We start from the raw sequence: 18,811 nt of genomic DNA, 5'->3' as shown, positions 1-18,811 counted from the left end.
CAATAAGTACTAACTACGTCTAAAAATAGATGTCTTAGTTTGTCTAGATACTGATGACACATTTTAGTTATTGGTATATTCATATCTAAAAAAAATTAGAGACATAAAATTCAAAAAAGGCCTAATGACTTAACTCCTTGAAACTATATTTTTTAATTGAAGGGATTGTAGGCGACGTCACGAGCAACCCTTAAAAAAACACGAAGGTGCAATTCTGAAACAGCATTGAATCAGTTTTGCAGGCCTTTATAACGGAGTGGCTTGGGCCATGCCACAGCCACAGTCCCCATATCTACGCCCAGGAGACCCGGGTATGGCGCAGTCAGCACACAGGCACAGCGCTGTCTTCCACTTCACGAACCGCTAAACCCTTTCAAAACAATCCATCCCCAAATCTCGCACGCCCGAAACCCTAGCTCTGCTTCTTCCCAATCCCAATCCCCAGCACCGTCCCATGGCGCCAGGCCTCAAAATCTTCGCCGACATTGCCGGAGACGGCACGCCCCGCCTCGACGACGCCGCCGGCGAGGAGGTCGTCTGCGTGGAGCGCGCCGCCTCGGTCGCCCTCGGCCGCCGCGCCCCGGAGCCGCCGGGAACCCTTTTCGTCACCACTAGGTAGCGACCTGCTGGCTCCCGCAACTCCCCCACTGCCGCTCGCCGGCCATCTCTTCTGATCCCTAACGTTTCGGGGTCCCGTTTTCAGGAGGGTGATTTGGCTCAGCGAGGCGGAGAAGGGCAAGGGCTACGCGGCGGAGTTCCTGGACGTCACGCTCCACGCCGTGTCGCGCGACCCGGAGACGTACCCCTCGCCGTGCCTCTACACGCAGGTGATTCGGGATACAGCCGCCCTATGGAATTTCGTTGTGTTGGTGACTAATTTGGCGAAATGGTTGATCGGCTTAAGCTCTCGTGTTTCACCATTTTTGTTTTCTTTGATGCTGGTTCATTGCTCTGGTCCTCTTGGTGTTTCAGTTTTGGTGGTTCGATTGGTTGTTCATCTCAGCTCACAGCACACTTGTCAGTGGGTTCGTTTGGGAGTAGAACGCCTTTCTTGTGCTGTTTATTGTTAATTATTGCCTTGTAGTTTAGAGGCAAAAGGAGCTTTGGGTGGTAGGTAATGGAATACGACACCTAGGTCATTTTGTGTATGAATTGTTTAACATGCCGCTGATTTGTTTCATCTCTGATAATTTTAGTGGTAGGTCTAGCTGTAACATAACACTTTGTTTGGCACCATAGGCCTTTGGAGTGTTGCTTGGTCTAGTGGGATGCAGAATGTGAGACATCTGACTGGTCAGAATCGTCTGGTTGGTCAGCTCAAGTACTTGCCAAATCGCAGCTCGGCTAATATATTTCCACTTTTTTTTTTTTTTTGGATTGGGCTGAACTCCATATAATAAGGTTGAACACTAGGAATCTATAATATGCATATGGGTCACCTAATATGGCTACTTGTTTTATCTGTTATTTACCTTTGCTCACTTGTCAGTCACCAGTTGACTGATGCTGTTAGTATATATTAGGACATGTAGCAGGCCTACTGTGTGGATGATTGAAACTGAAAGCGGTAATTGGATTTTGTTTGTATGCAAAATCAATCTAGTGATGGTAAATACCGCTCTAGCTTGCTCTGCTACACTTACCCTGATTCGTGGTTCTTTCTGAATTTACTCTTTGTGGTCACTCGTCAGTTTGGTAGTAGCAAGCCAATGACCTGTTTTATCTCTTATTAACCTTTGCCCATTTGCCACCAATTGCTTGATGTTGTTAGTGTCTCAGGACTTGTATCAGGCCTACTGTGTGGTTTATTGAAGTTGAAAAACGAGAAATAGACTTTGTTTGTGTGCAAAATCAATGTAGTGTTTGTAAAAACGACATAAGCATGCTCTGCTACACTTATCTTGTTTCCTGGTTGTTTCTGTATCTGCTCTTTGTGTTCACTCCTCTGTTGGTAGGTAGCAGTTTTTATCTCCATTCATTTAAACTCTAGTTCTAATGTGCACTCTCCTGCTTGTTTGCTTTATAGATTGAAGCTGAAGCTGGCTCTGATGAAGAGGCTGGTGACTTAGACACTGAACCACTTAGTGAATTACAGCTAGCAAAGATCTCGGAGATGCGTATTATACTGTCAGACGCTACCCAACGTATCTTTTTCTATAATAGTTTGTCTCATTTTTCTGCCCATTTAATGGGTGATGCTTTTGTGCTGCCGGTCAATTGCCTTTTGATTTCTTTGTTAAAACTTTTGGACAGCTTGAAGCTGCCTTCTGAGGCAGTTTCTTTCTTCTTCGAGATTTACTACAGTTCCCAAGTTTATGTGTTTCTGGTTCTACTGCAGTTGTTTTGTTATTGTTATACTGGCAGCTTTGATGTTCTAGTGACTGAAGAGATTATAATTGCAAAACACGCAGAAGCGTTGCAAGTATGTTTGAGTTCATATGCATGGACAGAGCGCTGGAAGTGTGTCCTATTTCCTGAAAATCAAGAGATGGATAAAACCAAGGTATAACATAGCTACTAGTGAGTAGTAGTTAACAAAAATTCTTACATTATTTGAAAGATTTGACGCAACTTTTTAAAGCAGTTATGCAATCAAATTAGTTATGGGATCAATTGTAAAATCCAGTTGCTCTCTTTGGCATTGCAATGGACTTAATCTCAGTGCTTTTGGATATTTTGTTGTTTGGCTAGCTATTGGATTGGAATTCTGCGAAGTCAGTTGTAAAATCCAGTTGTTAGATGTATGCTTTTAGAACTTAATTTAGTTCAAATCATTCAAGCAAACAACGTAGCTCTTGAAACAGAAATGTTATTTAATTCCTGCTATCCTTGACCGAACTTCAGTGGATTCACTTTTTGATGCCTTCTGCCATTGTGCTGAACTGAACCCTGATCCTACTGCTGGTAAGTAATTTAAGTTTCAGATAAATAGTTCAGAAATTCTGTGCTAACCTGTGTGTTCGTTAAAATTCCAGAACAAAATGAAGAGGATGGTTGGTTCCACGGTGAAGATATGACTGATTCTGGCTGGATTCATGGTGATGAAATCATGGTTGATGGTAAGTTTACACAGTATATTTTGTTTACATTTCTACTAATGTTTGAGCTGACTTTTGATATCTTACCATTCATGCAGGAATTGATCCAGAGTTTTTTACTCCCAACCCGATAGGTGAAAATGATGGATCTGACCTCAGTCGTTCAGTACTTGAGGTATGTGCTTGCTGGATTTGTTCTCTTACATTCTTCAAATTTTATTGTTAACTAGTTAAATGTACAAGGCGCTGGGTAGATTGTAGATTGCCAGGTAATTATTCGGTTCTAAGCCTGACAATGTCCTGGGGTTTAACATCTCACTCAGTGTTGAAATATTGATGATTACCAAATCTTTTTAATTGCTGTAACGGAGGCCCCAATATCTAAGATGTGTGTAGAGGCCCCCAATAACTGTGGGTATATCTGAGTTGCTTTACTTAGCTGTAAAGACAACTTGTTACACGGTCCATGGCAATTATGCTTATGGATTTGTTGGCATGTGATAGTCAATTCACTTTGGTAGCAAATTTGAAGCCATTCAGTGGAAGGTTGACATGCGTTTTCTGTTCCATAGCAATTTTGTTGAACCATGACTCTAGAGCCTATCTTTGTGCCAATGGTCAACTGTCAGCTAATACTACTGTTATTTATACCCGCAGCTTCAAATCAACGACCAGCGTTTCGAGGATGCAGATGAAGATGAGGAGGTCCGCGAAAATGGGCATTAAAGCTGATATATGTTCGTCTTACCTATCATGTTCCTTGAGAGGGGCATGTCATTAGTTTGGGTGAAGATCACTGTGGGTGCAGCTGTGGTTGGCCTCATACTGTTTCCTCCACACTTTCCTTTTGTCCTTTCTGGATGCTATAGAGTCAAGGGCAACCGTGTAGACTTGCATCGATGGTGTAACGTCTGTGAGAGAAGGTCTTGCTGCTGGTCAAGAATGTAACATGTAGAGCTTGGTGGAGAACTGAATGGATGGGGTTCAGTAACTTTTGATCTAACAAAATAGAAGGGAGTGGATGGGGGAAAGAAACATGTACTCTTTTCCCTTGTATATTATGGTGCTATGTACTACTTAGGACCTCAAGATTTTAGGAAATTGGGTGCAAATGTTGTGTGTTGCTGCTTGGCTATTATCACTGTCGACCTGATCGGCTTCCAGCTCGAACGTCTGAACCATGCTCGTTCATGGTCACATGGCGTAGTTTACAGGTAATCAATTACTCCAGCCCTACAAATTGGTGCATGACGTACGAGGAAAAAAGCTGGAGATTAAGTAAATTGGTTGCTAAGTTGTGTGTTGCTGCATGGCTATAATCAGAGCTTACGAATTCTTGCAGGAAAGATGAGAAGAAAACTCGGCCGGTTCAGTGTGGTTTTGGCTGGGCAAGTTAAACGACCGTAGCAAGAAAAACCCGTTGCGACTGAGGAAGATAATGGAGAACACCACTTCCCCGAGAGACGGAGAGAGCAAAGCAATTAGCAATGGCAATTGGAAACATGGCGCTAGCGGCTGCCGCGGTATACCATGTACGGTGGTATCAAGGACTGTAAGTCCGTAAGCTGTCCCAAGAGAAAAGGGAATCTGCTCATATCCGGCACGAAAATACGCAATGTAAATTAGGTGCTCGTGAACCCGATAATTAGGTTCAGTTTGGTTTTGGCTGGGCAAGTTGAACGACCGTAGCAGAAAAGACCTCAGCCACACCGGTGCGACTGAGCAAGATAATGGAGAATACAGCTTCCCCGAGAGACGGAGAGAGCAAAGCAATGGCAATTGGAAACATGGCGCTGGCGGCTGCCGCGGTGTACCATGTACGGTGGCATAAGAGCATCTCCAGTCGCGTTCCTCAAAAAGCGTCCGGCACAAATGATTTGGGGGACGTTTGGGACCGCGCCGGACCAAAAGAGACAAAAAATCTGCAGCAAAAGAGGCTCTTCCAGCCACGTCCCTCAAACGGCGTCCGGATGCATGCATTTTAATAGAGGGACCACCCCATGTGGGAAAAGTAGGTGAGAGAAAGTGTGGGGAAAGAGACTAGCATGTGGGGACAATGGGCTGCATGCATGCATGTGGGCGCTCATTTTGTGTCCGGCGTCCCCGGTAGAGACTCTATGTTAGAGTCTCTACCGGGGACGCCGGACACAAAATGAGGCGCTATTTAGCTTTGGGGGACGCGACTGGAACGCGATTTTCCCCATTTCTTGTCCGCCGTCCCCCAAACGTCGTTTGGGGGACGCGACTGGAGATGCTCTAAGGACTGTAAAGAAAAGGGAATCTGACGAAAATACGCAATGTAAATTAGGTGCTTGTGAACCTGATAACTTTCTAGCCTAAAATTCCTATTTCTAGCGTTCTGAAAATGTTGATTCTTTTTTTACAGGTAGAGGATTCACGTATGTATGGATCATATTACTTAAATCCAAGTATGCCGCTTAGGCAAAAATGACATCTTTCAAATAAACAGTCTGAGAGGAACCCCTCCCCCTCTCAAAGTATCTGTAACTTAGAGATCATGCATCTATACAACTTAAGTCCAGAATAAGTAATATTGGGTTCAGAAAACCAATGTCAAGAAAATTCCCGTTAATATCTGGCAGCAATTACTTGCACGTATGTAGAGACCATCCATCACATTCTGATTTGTTCATCAGGAGCGATCACACTTATAGTTTTTTTTTCTCTAAATAAGACATGAGATTTGCACTTTCATCAGGAATGACCGCACTTACGGTTTAAGTTCTGCATCCAAAAAAAATGCCCCTCCTTATGTTATGCCGGCGAAGCAGATCGCCTCCATCTCATGTGTGAATGACGACGTGCCGCTTCACAGTTTACACAAGACCATCTATTTGTTTCGGCATCCCTGATTCTCTCTTCCATCCAGTTGAAATGATATTCCCTCACATTTTGATCCATAACAAGCCGTTGTGCTCCCAGGTACATAAGGAATTCTCTGAAGTATTATGCTCCGGATCAAGTTGAGCACTCTGTATTTTTACCGTCTTTAACATTGGCATGTGTTTCTCTTGGTAAAGAGATATGGCGTGAAGCCTCCCAAAGGGTGAATGTCAGGTATGTGTGTTGTGATTTTCTTTTTAAACGGAGGCAAAAGCTTTGCCTCATCTATTAATTAAGAAGAAGGTGCGAAAACCTACAACAATAGGGCCAAGCCCACACCAAGAGCACACCCACAAGAGAATAATAAAAAAAAAGCAACCTCTAAAACCAACTAGAACCGACAACCCAAGAGCACAACGTCGAAAAAAAAGGACATGACAACCTAAAATGAGTCCATCACTTAAGCAGTTACTCAAACTTCCCTTGTTACGGCTCTCCTCCTTATCCTTCTAATAGATACATTTCTAAGAGACTTCTCCACCTTCTTGATCATGCTCTCTGAGGCTTTACCTGCTAAGACGCAAGCAATTTCCTTGCCCATATCCAGGACTAGCCGCCTCCAAAATAGCGAGCAAACCACAAAGCTCCTTTGCAAAACGAGCATCTGAGCTAGGAACCAACACTGCTCCATGGCCCAAAGAGTCGAGGGACTTGCAAGGCTCCGACTGCGGTGTCATGGCCATCTCCAAGGTCTCAAAAGAGCACAACACCGAAGGAAGCACCACAGGAGAATCCGCACGCAACACATGTAGCTCTTCCGTGATTTGCAACACCGGAGCCAAGAACTCATCTATGTCCTCACACTTAGAGTCAGCCAACACAATAGGCTGCGGCGACTGGCAAGACTCCGACTGCGGCGGAGAGGATGCAGGCATGGGTGGTGTTGTGATCTTTAGCATTGATGAATGAAGAAAAACGGAAAGAGAGGGATTCGAACCGTCGGTAGACAAAGTCTACATAGCAGGTCTAGTGATACGCCTTCAACCGCTTGGCCACCTCTCCTACATAATTTTATGATGGAAAATAAATGGAGTGAATAGAATTTTCTTCCCCTTGTCTTTTCTTTTCTTTTCAAATTAAATTTACCTACGGCCCCTAATTGTATTTTTCCCATTGAACTAGGAAAAATGGATTAACCCTATGATCTTTTGTTTGGTATGTAATTATGTATGGGTCGTCTCTTGCAACGTTGGAAAGTTGCAATGCACAAATGTCGGATCGAGACCGGAGGTGGTTGCCACTCATTCGTCAGCGGAGAATATGTTGGTTCCGGAGATTCATACGTGCGGAGGACATCGCATTGCTGATCCTCCTCGTTTGGCCGTATGGGAACGTGTAGGTGCCCACCTACTCGAAGACAAGTACGTGCACGATCGGTTGGGCATTCCTATAGCGGCCGGGGAGGAAGCCGACCGACGACGACAGCCGAGGCCGACCACCGCGACCCGCCGGCGCCGCCACGGCGACGCGTCGCGCGCCGACGCATGCGCATGGTACGGTAAAACTCGCACGTCGATCTAGCTCTTTCACCTTTCCCCGTCTCGATATTGGGGGAGGGAGCGTTATTCAACTGATAGCATATTCGCAAGATCTTCTTCTGATCTGGCATGGAACTTGATGTTCAACGCCGCACCGCCAGTCCGCCACCTCCTACCACTTGGACCGGTGACGCTTCACCGTCAAGTCAAAGGCTTAACCTTCACACGCACTCAGGCACATGATGGCCGTCCCCATACTTCTTTGATCATCATGGACTGGTAATCATGGAAAACAGTATCCTAACACTGGACAATTTTATAGTGTTCATTGCTTCCAAGCACGACGCATCATCAGCAGTACGTACAGCTTATGCACATGATGTGAGTGCGTATCACGGCATTCTCTCTCTTTCCGTTGAGCGATACCCATCGTGTATACCCCTCTCACGGCGACACATATGGCTCTAGTCTAGAATGAAAATGAAAGGCTTTGATCCCACTTGCGTGACTTGATTTCGGGAGAGTGTGGGAGGTGACATTGGACACATTTTTCAAGCTAGAAAGAGGTTGCGCAAATGTGACCCTTTATCCCCGATTTTATTTAACATAATCGTCGATATGTTAGTCATCCTCATTACATGAAGAATGGAGGATGGTAAAGCGGGGGTGCTTATTATCACTTTGTCGAAAGGGAAGATACCCATTCTACAATATGAAGATGACATGACCCTTTTCATGAAACACGAATTCATGAAGGTCGTATATATGAAATTGATCATATGTATTTTTAAATCACTATTCGGGTTAAAGATCAATTTTCATAAAAGTGACATTTTCTATTTTTGGAAAAGCAAAGAACGAGGAACAACAATACTATCTCCATTCCAAAGCTTAAACCTTTTTTTTAAGTCAAAGTAAGTAAAGTTTGACCAAAGTTTTAGAAGAATCTGTCAATAAATATAATATTTTATAGATACCATACGAAAATATATTTCATTATCTAACTAATGATATTGATTTTGTATTTTGTAGATATATACAAGATTCCTACTCCCGCTGGATCAATTGGACTCTATGCTTTCTAGCTGCTACTGATGGCTGGATGACTGCATACTAGGCGACTTCAACATCGACATATATGTTTTTCCTTTTTAATTTAGATTTTTTTTCGAATTGAGCGTCCTCCCGCCCCCTATTTCAATGAAAATGAAAACGATAATTACAACATTTTACTCCAAATTGCAGATTTTCTCAAAGCTCTTCCAACCAAACTACTAGGAACCAACAAACTTTTCATCAAAATTGAAGGAACCAAAACGAAAGAGCTAAAATGTCTAATTCTTCGGGCATTTCTTGTAGAACAAAAACCAACAGAAAACATCTTTGAACACCGTATTCTCTATCTCTCTTTTCCCGCAAACTCCCTACCCATTATTTCCACGATCATACTACTCCCTAGATTAAGTAAGATTCTTAACCATTATCCAGCTTCCTTCATGGCATCCATCTTTGACGATCGTCGAAGATTTCAGTTGCCACCCTAGACAACAGCTGCATTGTGATGACCTGAGCTTGTCGGTTGTTGTGAAGTGTATAAGTAGATTGCCTAGCCCTTTCCATCAGTTCGGACTTTTGGTTCAAGTGGCTAGTGCATGAATCTTAACATGGTATCAGAGCCCCAGGTCTCGAGTTCAAATCCTGGCTTTCACATGGTTTTCGCAATTAAGCCTAAAAATTGCTGTTGCCCCCCTCTTTAGCCACCGCTGAGTTTCGGTGTGCTCTTCTTCTTTCACGTGTTGACTTTCCCTTCTCCCGTCACACGCGAGTGGGGGTGTTGTGAAGTGTATAAGTAGATTGCCTAGCCCTTTCCATCAGTTCGGACTTTTGGTTCAAGTGGCTAGTGCATGAATCTTAACATCGGTCACGTATTTTCTACAAGCAACCCCAATAAGTTGTCCAATACGAAATTTACTAGCAACATTGCAGATATTGGTAGGATATATATTTTAGATTGTTGATCATGTATTGGCCCTTGGTGATATGTGATTTTAATAACGGTTTTGCTAAATCTCAGGCGACTGAGATTTCCTTATGTCTCAGTCGACCTTGAGAACCGTTGGATCAACCTTTGAGATTCGTGCACAGTTCGCGAACAGGCAGAAAAATTATTACACGAGAGGAGCGACGCGCAGAGTCGAACTCAAGACCTATAGAAAAGGGGTGCAACACCTCAGCCACTAGGACAACCTCTTCACGTTGTTTTCACTGTCTACGGTAGCTTGTTATATTTTTAGCTCTGTTTCCATTTAGTACAAAGAACAAATGATAGGGCATTTGTGCTGATTTTATTTTCTTCTGCCTTCTTTCTCATTATTTGTATATTTTTGTTTCATTTCTGTGGTTGCGCCTTTAAAAAAATGTGCAAATACCTCATTTTTTCTATTTTCATTTTTTGCCATCTAAATAGATTGCACTTTTTGTCGACAAAAGTACAATTATTTTTTCTAATTTATTATCTTGTCGAACCATTTTTCAAATTTTTTGATCAACATCCAATTTTATCTGATGGAGAAGATATGTGTAACTAGCAAAAAAAAATTAGACACTAGTTGCACTTTTCTCAAGAAATACGCAACTAGCAAGCTATATTCATGAATTGCACTTTTTCAAAAGAAATATGAAACCGTATCAGGTTTCAATATGAGTTGCACTTTTTCTCGAGAAATATGCAACTAGTAACTATTTATTGATACGAGTTACACTTTTCTAAATAATTGTGTAACTAGAAGTTTTCTATGTGAGATGCACTTTTCTCCAACAATATGTAACTTTTCAATATGAGTTGCACTTTTCCTGAAGAAATATGCAACTAGTAGCCTATATTTGATGCGAGTTTCACTTTTCATACGAAATATGCAACTCCATCAGCTTTTTCATTTCGAGTTGCAGTTTTTCTCAAGAAATATGCAACTAGCATCCTATATTTGATGTGAATTGCACTTTTCATAAGAAATGTGCAACTTGATCTGTTTTTTTATATTTTAAGTTGCACTTTTTCTCAAGAATTGTGCAACTAGCATCATGTATTTGATGTGAGTTGCCACTTTTCATAAAAAATGTTCATTTTGAGTTCCACTTTTCCCTAAGAAATGTGCAACTAGCAACCGACTATTGATACCAGTTACACTTTTCTAAAGAAATGTGCAACTAGCATATTTTTTTGGTTTTTATATTTTTTCCTATATTTTTAGGTTGGGTTTGTCTATGTCTTAGCCGAGCAAGATTTTCCTAAGTTTCAGTCAAATAAAAAAGTGTAACTTGGTCCAGTTGCACTTTTGTGCCAGAAAAGGGCAATTGCACTTTTTGACAAAAAAAGTGAAACTTAAACACTTTGTTGTGGATCACCGCGATTTAAGAAATTCTCAGTCGGCTAAGACGTAGCAAATCCGTAATTTGTTTTGCTTGTTCTTGTATTTCAAATCACTCACTCTTTTCAACTAAATTTTATAAAATGTCTAAAGCATGTTTAATTTTAATTTTCGTTCAAGTACTAGTACTAGGCTAAGTGAAATCCAAACTATTGTAGTTAGCTTCGTTCAAATTAAAAGTCTGTAAGTCACGTTCTTCAACACGTACATCCGTACATGTAGGTTGCTAGCTAGCAAAACATGGATACACATGCTGCTGTGCATGCGCGTCATCGATCAACTGAGACATAATAATATCTCAGTCGACTGCTCCCTAGTCGATGTAGGAGAACGTTGCATAGAAAACAAAAATTTTCCTATCGCGAACACGCAATCCAAGCCAAGATGCAATCTAGAAGACGGTAGCAACGAGGGGATGATCAAGACTAACCCTTGAAGAGATTCCAAAGCCTATAAGAGTAGGCTCTTATTGCTGCGGTAGACGATCACTTGCCGCTTGCAAAAGCGCGTAGAAGATCTTGATCACGATCGGTTCCGGCGCCACGAACGGGCAGCACCTCCGTACTCGGTCACACGTTCGGTTGTTGATGAAGACGACGTCCACCTCCCCGTTCCGGCGGGCAGCGGAAGTAGTAGCTCCTCTTGAATCCGACGAGCACGACGGCGTGGTGTCGGTGGCGGTGGAGAATCCGGCGGAGCTTCGCTAAGCGTGCGGGGAAGAAGGAGGAGTGGGGCGGCTAGGGTTTGGGGAGAGGGGGTGGCCGGCCTCAAAGGGTGCGGCCAGCTTGTGGCTTGTTGTGGTCGCCGGCCCCCTCCCCTTGGCCCTCATTATATAGGTGGAACACCCAAGAGTTGGTCTACAAGTCTTCGAATAATACCCCAAACCAAAACCTTCCATATGACATGAAACCTACCCAAGCTAGGACTCCCACTAGAGGTGGGATTCCCACTTTCCCTTGGGAGGGGGTGGCCGGCCACCTTGGGTGGAGTCCACCTGGGACTCCACCCCCTAGGGTTGGCCGGCCATGGTGGTGGAGTCCCTTCGGGACTCCGCCTTCCAAAGTGACTTTCTTCCGGACTTTTCTAGAACCTTCTAGAACCTTCCATAAATGCACCGGATCATTTTCAAACACATAAAATGACATCCTATATATGAATCTTATTCTCCGGACCATTCGGAACTCCTCGTGATGTCCGGGATCTCATCCGGGACTCCGAACAAATATTCGAACTCCATTCCATATTCAAGTTCTACCATTTCAACATCCAACTTTAAGTGTGTCACCCTACGGTTCGTGAACTATGTGGACATGGTTGAGTACTCACTCCGACCAATAACCAATAGCGGGATCTCGGAGATCCATAATGGCTCCCACATATTCAACGATGACTTTAGTGATCGAATGAACCATTCACATACGATACCAATTCCCTTTGTCTCGCGATATTTTACTTGTCCGAGGTTTGATCTTCGGTATCACTCTATACCTTGTTCAACCTCGTCTCTGACAAGTAATCTTTACTCGTACCGTGGTATGTGGTCTCTTATGAACTTATTCATATGCTTGCAAGACATTAGACGACATTCCACCGAGAGGGCCCTGAGTATATCTATCCGTCATCGGGATGGACAAATCCCATTGTTGATCCATATGCCTCAACTCATACTTTCCGGATACTTAATCCCACCTTTATAGCCACCCATTTACGCGGTGGTGTTTGGTGTAATCAAAGTACCTTTCCGGTATAAGTGATTTACATGATCTCATGGTCATAAGGACTAGGTAACTATGTATCGAAAGCTTATAGCAAATAACTTAATGACGAGATCTTATGCTACGCTTAATTGGGTGTGTCCATTACATCATTCATACAATGACATAACCTTGTTATTAATAACATCCAATGTTCATGATTATGAAACTAATCATCCATTAATCAACAAGCTAGTTTAAGAGGCATACTAGGGACTTCTTGTTTGTCTACATATCACACATGTACCAATGTTTCGGTTAATACAATTATAGCATGGTATGTAAACATTATCATAAACACAAAGATATATAATAACCATTTATTATTGCCTCTTGGGCATATCTCCAACGAGTCTCCCACTTGCACTAGAGTCAATAATCTAGTTTACATATGTAAAGATATAACACCTTGGCCTTACGGTGCTTTATCATGTTTTGCTCACGGGAGAGGTTTTAGTCAACGGTTACGACATGCTCGAGAAACGTATGTATTTTGCAATTCATATGCGTCTCGGCGCATCACTCATTTTCCAAATGAGTCGGCATATATGCTTAGTCCTGCCGGTGGAACCTTAATTCCGCGGTCCGAAATATGTCACTAATATTGTCACACACAATATAGCTTCAAAGTTACGACTTTGTCGGAACTACACCAAGTTCTCAAAGAACCTCCTGACTTAACATCCTTTGTCATTGTCAAAACAATGACATATTCTGCCTTCTTTTGTAGAATCCATCACAATATTTAGAACTCTTCTAAATCTAGCATAGACAACTTCTAGCTCATTGTGTTACCTTTTAAACAACACTTAGTCTAATTTGAGATTTGAAATTATATTTTATATGTGACAAAACCAATATCGGTGTAACACCTTACAACGATTTGTTTGTCATTTCTTCATACAAAAATATATATATATATCCTTAGTTCTTCTAAAGTACTTAAGGATATTCTTCTTGTCGTTCAATGATCATCATATGAATCATTCGGTATATGCTCATAACACTTTATAGCACATGATATCTGATTGTGTACATGTTATTCGTGATCTATAATCACTCATGTGTTTTTACTCATTGAGTGTCAGATACACTCAAGTCTTGTTAAACCTTCACATGACAAGAACATTTTCTTAATATTTCTATATTGAACTACTTCAATATCCATCATATGTACTTTGACTTAAACTTATTTATGTGTTTCAATCTATCTTCATAGATCTTGACACTAAATTTGTTTCGATCCATATCCTTTCATTGAAGTAAATTCTCAATGAAACCTTTTAATCAAGTATATAATTACATCATTTATAACCAACTATATGTCACCTACATAAAGTATTATAAATGTGTCTTAGCGCTCCCACTTAATTTCTTGCAAATGCAAGCCTCTTCATCGTCTCTGATGAAATCAAAAACTCTTTGACTATTTCATCTGGTGAAGATTCTAACTCCGTGATACTTACTTCATCCAATTGAAGTTCGTATACCTTTCCACGGACTAGCAAAACTCTTGGTTGTATCTTTGTATACACCTTTAATACATACTTCTGATAAGTAATGTATTTTGCCATCCTACTAGAATAATCCACATAGACTATAAGCATTGCTACGGAAGATCTAATCTTATCGTATTCAACTCTTTGAACTTTGTCGTAAACAATTTTTCGATAAGTCAAGCTTTCTTCAAGGATATTTCATCCAAGTCTATCAATTTCATAGATCCATTTACTTTCATAAAGTATTCATCTATCTTGGATTTCATGGTGCATGACCATTTTAACGGAGTCAGGGCCCATCATAACTTCTTTGTTTATAGTTGGTTTATCATTGTTCAAAATCAATCCTTTGTTCACAAATCATTTATTTGATCACAAAGTAAACCATACCTACAAGGTTCAATATGTACTTCGATCTCCATGGCTAAAACACTTTGTAGTCATGGGAGTCATGATCGTCGTGGCCGCTTCCGAAACAAATTCCGATGCTTGCGCTACTCTGATCATTATGCTCAGGTTCATAAACCTTATCAAATTATATTGTCCTCCCACTCAAATACTTCACTAGAAACAATTTCTTGGAAATAAGAAACATTGACAAACACTTTTGTCTTTGTCTTGTGGAAAGAATTCCCAATCAAATCTCTGGGATAACCAACAAAGACATTTATCCGATTTTGGTTGTAAACTTATTTACTTATGCTATGCATACCAAAATTTAAGAAAAGACTATCAGGGTTTATACCCATGCCATAACTCGTATGGTGTCATTTCAACGGATCATGATGATGCTCTATTCAGTGTAAAAGCGGTAGTCTCTAAAGCATAATCCACAAAAATATAATGGCATCAATATCATTGATCCAACAAGGTTTGGATACATCTCTCGGATACTCCATCATCACTATGATACTCCAAGAAACGTGAGTTGTAGAACAACTTCATAACTCTCTTAGATGTTTGCTAAAACTCGTAATTCAAATATTTCCACTATGATCCAATCATAGATATTTGACTTTTCTATTACGATGATTTCCACTTCATGCTGAAATTTATTTGAATCTATTCAAATGTTTTAAACTTCTTCCTTATCGAATATATACATATATACTCAATTCATTGTTGGAAGTTTTCATGAAGTAGAAGAATCTCCCGCACACAACTATGCCCAGTGAACCACATACATCATCATGTATTTTTCCACTAAGTTAGTTGCCCGTTCAACTCTTGGCCTATGAACGGTATTTTAGTCATTCTCTTTAGAAAAGATTTGCAAGCGCCAAATGATTCAAAAATCAAATGACTTCAAAAATCCATTTGCATGGAGTTCCTTCATGCATTCCTCTCTAACATGACCTAAATAGCGGTTCCACAAATAAGTGGAATTCAAATCATTTGCCTTATGGCATTTTAGCGTCAGTGTTTATGTATGTGTGTTTTCACCATTAAGATTTATAATAACTTATCCATTGTACATGGAGTAATGTCATAATTTGAACAACTCATTGTTTTCATTTGACCAGAGCAAAATAACAATTATTAAGTTCTTTATTATAAATTCTAAGGGCTAGATAGAATGCCAACGACGAACATAATAACACTTTATTTTTGTTCTTGACGTGCATTTCTATCATATTTCTTGTCAGTCACTTAGGCCATTGTATTCTTGTATTGTGTTGTTTTGTATGACACTTCATACCAACCAATATGGTACTAATACCCAAGAATTTCATTGTGTGATCAAACTAGAAATACAACCATAACATGTATATCATTTATATACACCTGAGCTAGACTTTCTAGTCTTTTCTTTTCTTTCTGCCAAAATATCCTTTGTAGTTTCTCTTTTAGCTTTCCTCATTATTCAGAAAAACATTTCAACATCAATAACTTCTAGGTTTGTTGGTCAAATACCAATAACCTTGAGGTTCTGAAGTTGATCATCATATGACAAGTGTTGCAGATTTCACTATTAGTAACTTTGTAATCTGATGAACAATTTCACTCATAATTTTTATCCATCAATTCATGACGACTTTCCAAGATCATGTCTATACATGCTAGGCTTGTAAAGTTTAACCTTAGTATTCGCATGTGCAAATCTGGCTTGCACCCGTTGTAAGCACACGTAGAATCTATAACACCCGATCATCACGTGATGCTTCGATACGACGAGTCTTAGCAACGGTGCATACTAAGGATGATAACTTCATGGATATGCGAATATCGTTAGTGCTCCAATAGTTGGAGGATTGTGACGCCTGGCGTCTTCAACCTTCATACATTCCCATAAAACTTATGAGTTTATGTAGTCTCACCAAATTATATTCTATCATCTTGCAATAAGGTCTTAGATATCACATATATCTCATACCTTGATTATTTCGAAAACTAAATTTTCAGCTCCTTACTTTTCAAACAGATTTGAACTTCAAGTTTCACGGAGACAAGATAACTTTAGGTACTAATTGAAACCATAGCTCTCTGAATCAACAAAGTGAGTTTCACTAAATGTTTGCAATAGGACTTAATCATTTCTTGATTCATTAACAATACGGTACTAATCCGTAAAGTTTCTAGTCAGATTTTAACGGTATTTCTATCTCAATTATAAGACTAGCGCATAGTAGTAAACGGATGCCAATACTACAAAATTAATTCAAAATACTACTCAGACTATGTTTATGATAATTAGTTCATGTTTTAATCTAATTACTAATGAACTCCCACTTAATACAACATCCCTCATTGTTGTAAAGTGGTACACGATCCAAATCCACTACACCAAAACCGATCATCACGTGAGATGATGTAGTTTCAATGGTGAACATCAACATGTTGATCATATCATCCATATGACTCGTGTTCAACCTTTCGGTTTCCATTGTCCCGAGGCCATGTCTGTACATGCTAAGCTCGTCAAGCAAACCCAAGTATTCCGCATGTGCAACATGGCTTACACCCGTTGTATGTTGAGTTTATCACACCCGATCATCACGAGATGCTTCAAAACGTCGAACAATGCAACGGTGCATACGAGGGAAGAACACTTTATTATCTTGATATTAATATGAGGGATCATCTTATAATGCTACCGTCGCGATCTAAGCAAAATAAGATGCATAAAGGATTAACATCACATGCAATTCATATGTGATATGATATGGCCCTTTTGTCTTTGCGCCTTTGATCTTCATCTCCAAAGCACGGACATGATCTCCATCATCTTCGGGCATGATCTCCATCATCGTCGGCGTAGCGTCAAGGTTCATGGCGCCGGCTTCATGGTTGTTCACCTCATGTAGCAACTATTACAACTACTTTGAAATACTACTCAACATGAAAATTAAAGACAACCATAAGGCTCCTGCCGGTTGCCACAGTACAATAATGATCATCTCATACATAGTCATCATCACATCATGGCCATATCACATCACCAAACCCTGCAAAAACAAGTTAGACGTTCTCTAATTTGGTTTGCATATTTTACGTGGTTTAGGGTTTTCGAGTGAGATCTAATCTACATACGAACATGAACCACAACGGTGATACTAGTGTTGTCAATAGAAGAGTAAATTGAATCTTCACTATAGTAGGAGAGACAGACACCCGCAAAGCCACTTATGCAATACAAGTTGCATGTCGAGCGTGGAGCAAATCTCATGAACGCGGTCATGTAAAGTTAGCCCGAGCCGCTTCATCCCACTATGCCACAAAGATGCAAAGTACTCAACTAAAGATAACAAGAGCATCAACGCCCACAAACCATTGTGTTCTACTCGTGCAACCATCTATGCATAGACACGGCTCTGATACCACTGTAGGAGAACGTTGCATAGAAAACAAAAATTTTCCTATCGCGAACACGCAATCCAAGCCAAGATGCAATCTAGAAGACGGTAGCAACGAGGGGATGATCAAGACTAACCCTTGAAGAGATTCCAAAGCCTATAAGAGTAGGCTCTTATTGCTGCGGTAGACGATCACTTGCCGCTTGCAAAAGCGCGTAGAAGATCTTGATCACGATCGGTTCCGGCGCCACGAACGGGCAGCACCTCCGTACTCGGTCACACGTTCGGTTGTTGATGAAGACGACGTCCACCTCCCGTTCCAGCGGGCAGCGGAAGTAGTAGCTCCTCTTGAATCCGACAGCACGACGGCGTGGTGTCGGTGGCGGTGGAGAATCCCGGCGGAGCTTCGCTAAGCGTGCGGGGAAGAAGGAGGAGTGGGGCGGCTAGGGTTTGGGAGAGGGGGTGGCCGGCCTCAAAGGGTGCGGCCAGCTTGTGGCTTGTTGTGGTCGCCGGCCCCCTCCCCTTGGCCCTCATTATATAGGTGGAACACCCAAGAGTTGGTCTACAAGTCTTCGAATAAGACCCCAAACCAAAACCTTCCATATGACATGAAACCTACCCAAGCTAGGACTCCCACTAGAGGTGGGATTCCCACTTTCCCTTGGGAGGGGTGGCCGGCCACCTTAGGTGGAGTCCACCTGGGACTCCACCCCCTAGGGTTGGCCGGCCATGGTGGTGGAGTCCCTTCGGGACTCCGCCTTCCAAAGTGACTTTCTTCCGGACTTTTCTAGAACCTTCTAGAACCTTCCATAAATGCACCGGATCATTTTCAAACACATAAAATGACATCCTATATATGAATCTTATTCTCCGGACCATTCGGAACTCCTCGTGATGTCCGGGATCTCATCCGGGA

At 41.4% G+C, this 18,811-nt stretch overlaps 1 protein-coding gene across 1 annotated transcript; it reads left to right on the top strand.

The window, feature by feature from the left end:
* Positions 1–303: 303 nt before the first annotated feature.
* On the top strand, positions 304–4,176 carry LOC124697646 (chloride conductance regulatory protein ICln-like). The gene is made up of 7 exons (XM_047230203.1): positions 304–615; positions 704–827; positions 2,027–2,144; positions 2,845–2,904; positions 2,976–3,059; positions 3,137–3,213; positions 3,696–4,176. Exons 1-7 carry the CDS (start codon positions 455–457, stop codon positions 3,762–3,764), a joined length of 693 nt encoding a protein of 230 aa, XP_047086159.1. The 5' UTR covers positions 304–454; the 3' UTR covers positions 3,765–4,176.
* Positions 4,177–18,811: the final 14,635 nt, after the last annotated feature.

The sequence above is a fragment of the Lolium rigidum genome, chromosome 3, assembly GCF_022539505.1.
Source record: "Lolium rigidum isolate FL_2022 chromosome 3, APGP_CSIRO_Lrig_0.1, whole genome shotgun sequence".
Classification (NCBI taxonomy): Eukaryota; Viridiplantae; Streptophyta; class Magnoliopsida; order Poales; family Poaceae; genus Lolium; species Lolium rigidum.
Note: the sequence above shows the minus strand (reverse complement) of the source record. Positions and strands in the feature narration are given on the sequence as shown.

Bases quoted from the DNA above. Each gene is read 5' to 3' on its own strand.
- LOC124697646 (XM_047230203.1), top strand. From the start codon at position 455: ATGGCGCCAGGCCTCAAAATCTTCGCCGACATTGCCGGAGACGGCACG. The intron at 828-2,026 runs GTGATTCGGGAT...TTTGCTTTATAG, and splicing joins CGCCGTGCCTCTACACGCAG to ATTGAAGCTGAAGCTGGCTC. The intron at 2,905-2,975 runs GTAAGTAATTTA...TTAAAATTCCAG, and splicing joins GAACCCTGATCCTACTGCTG to AACAAAATGAAGAGGATGGT.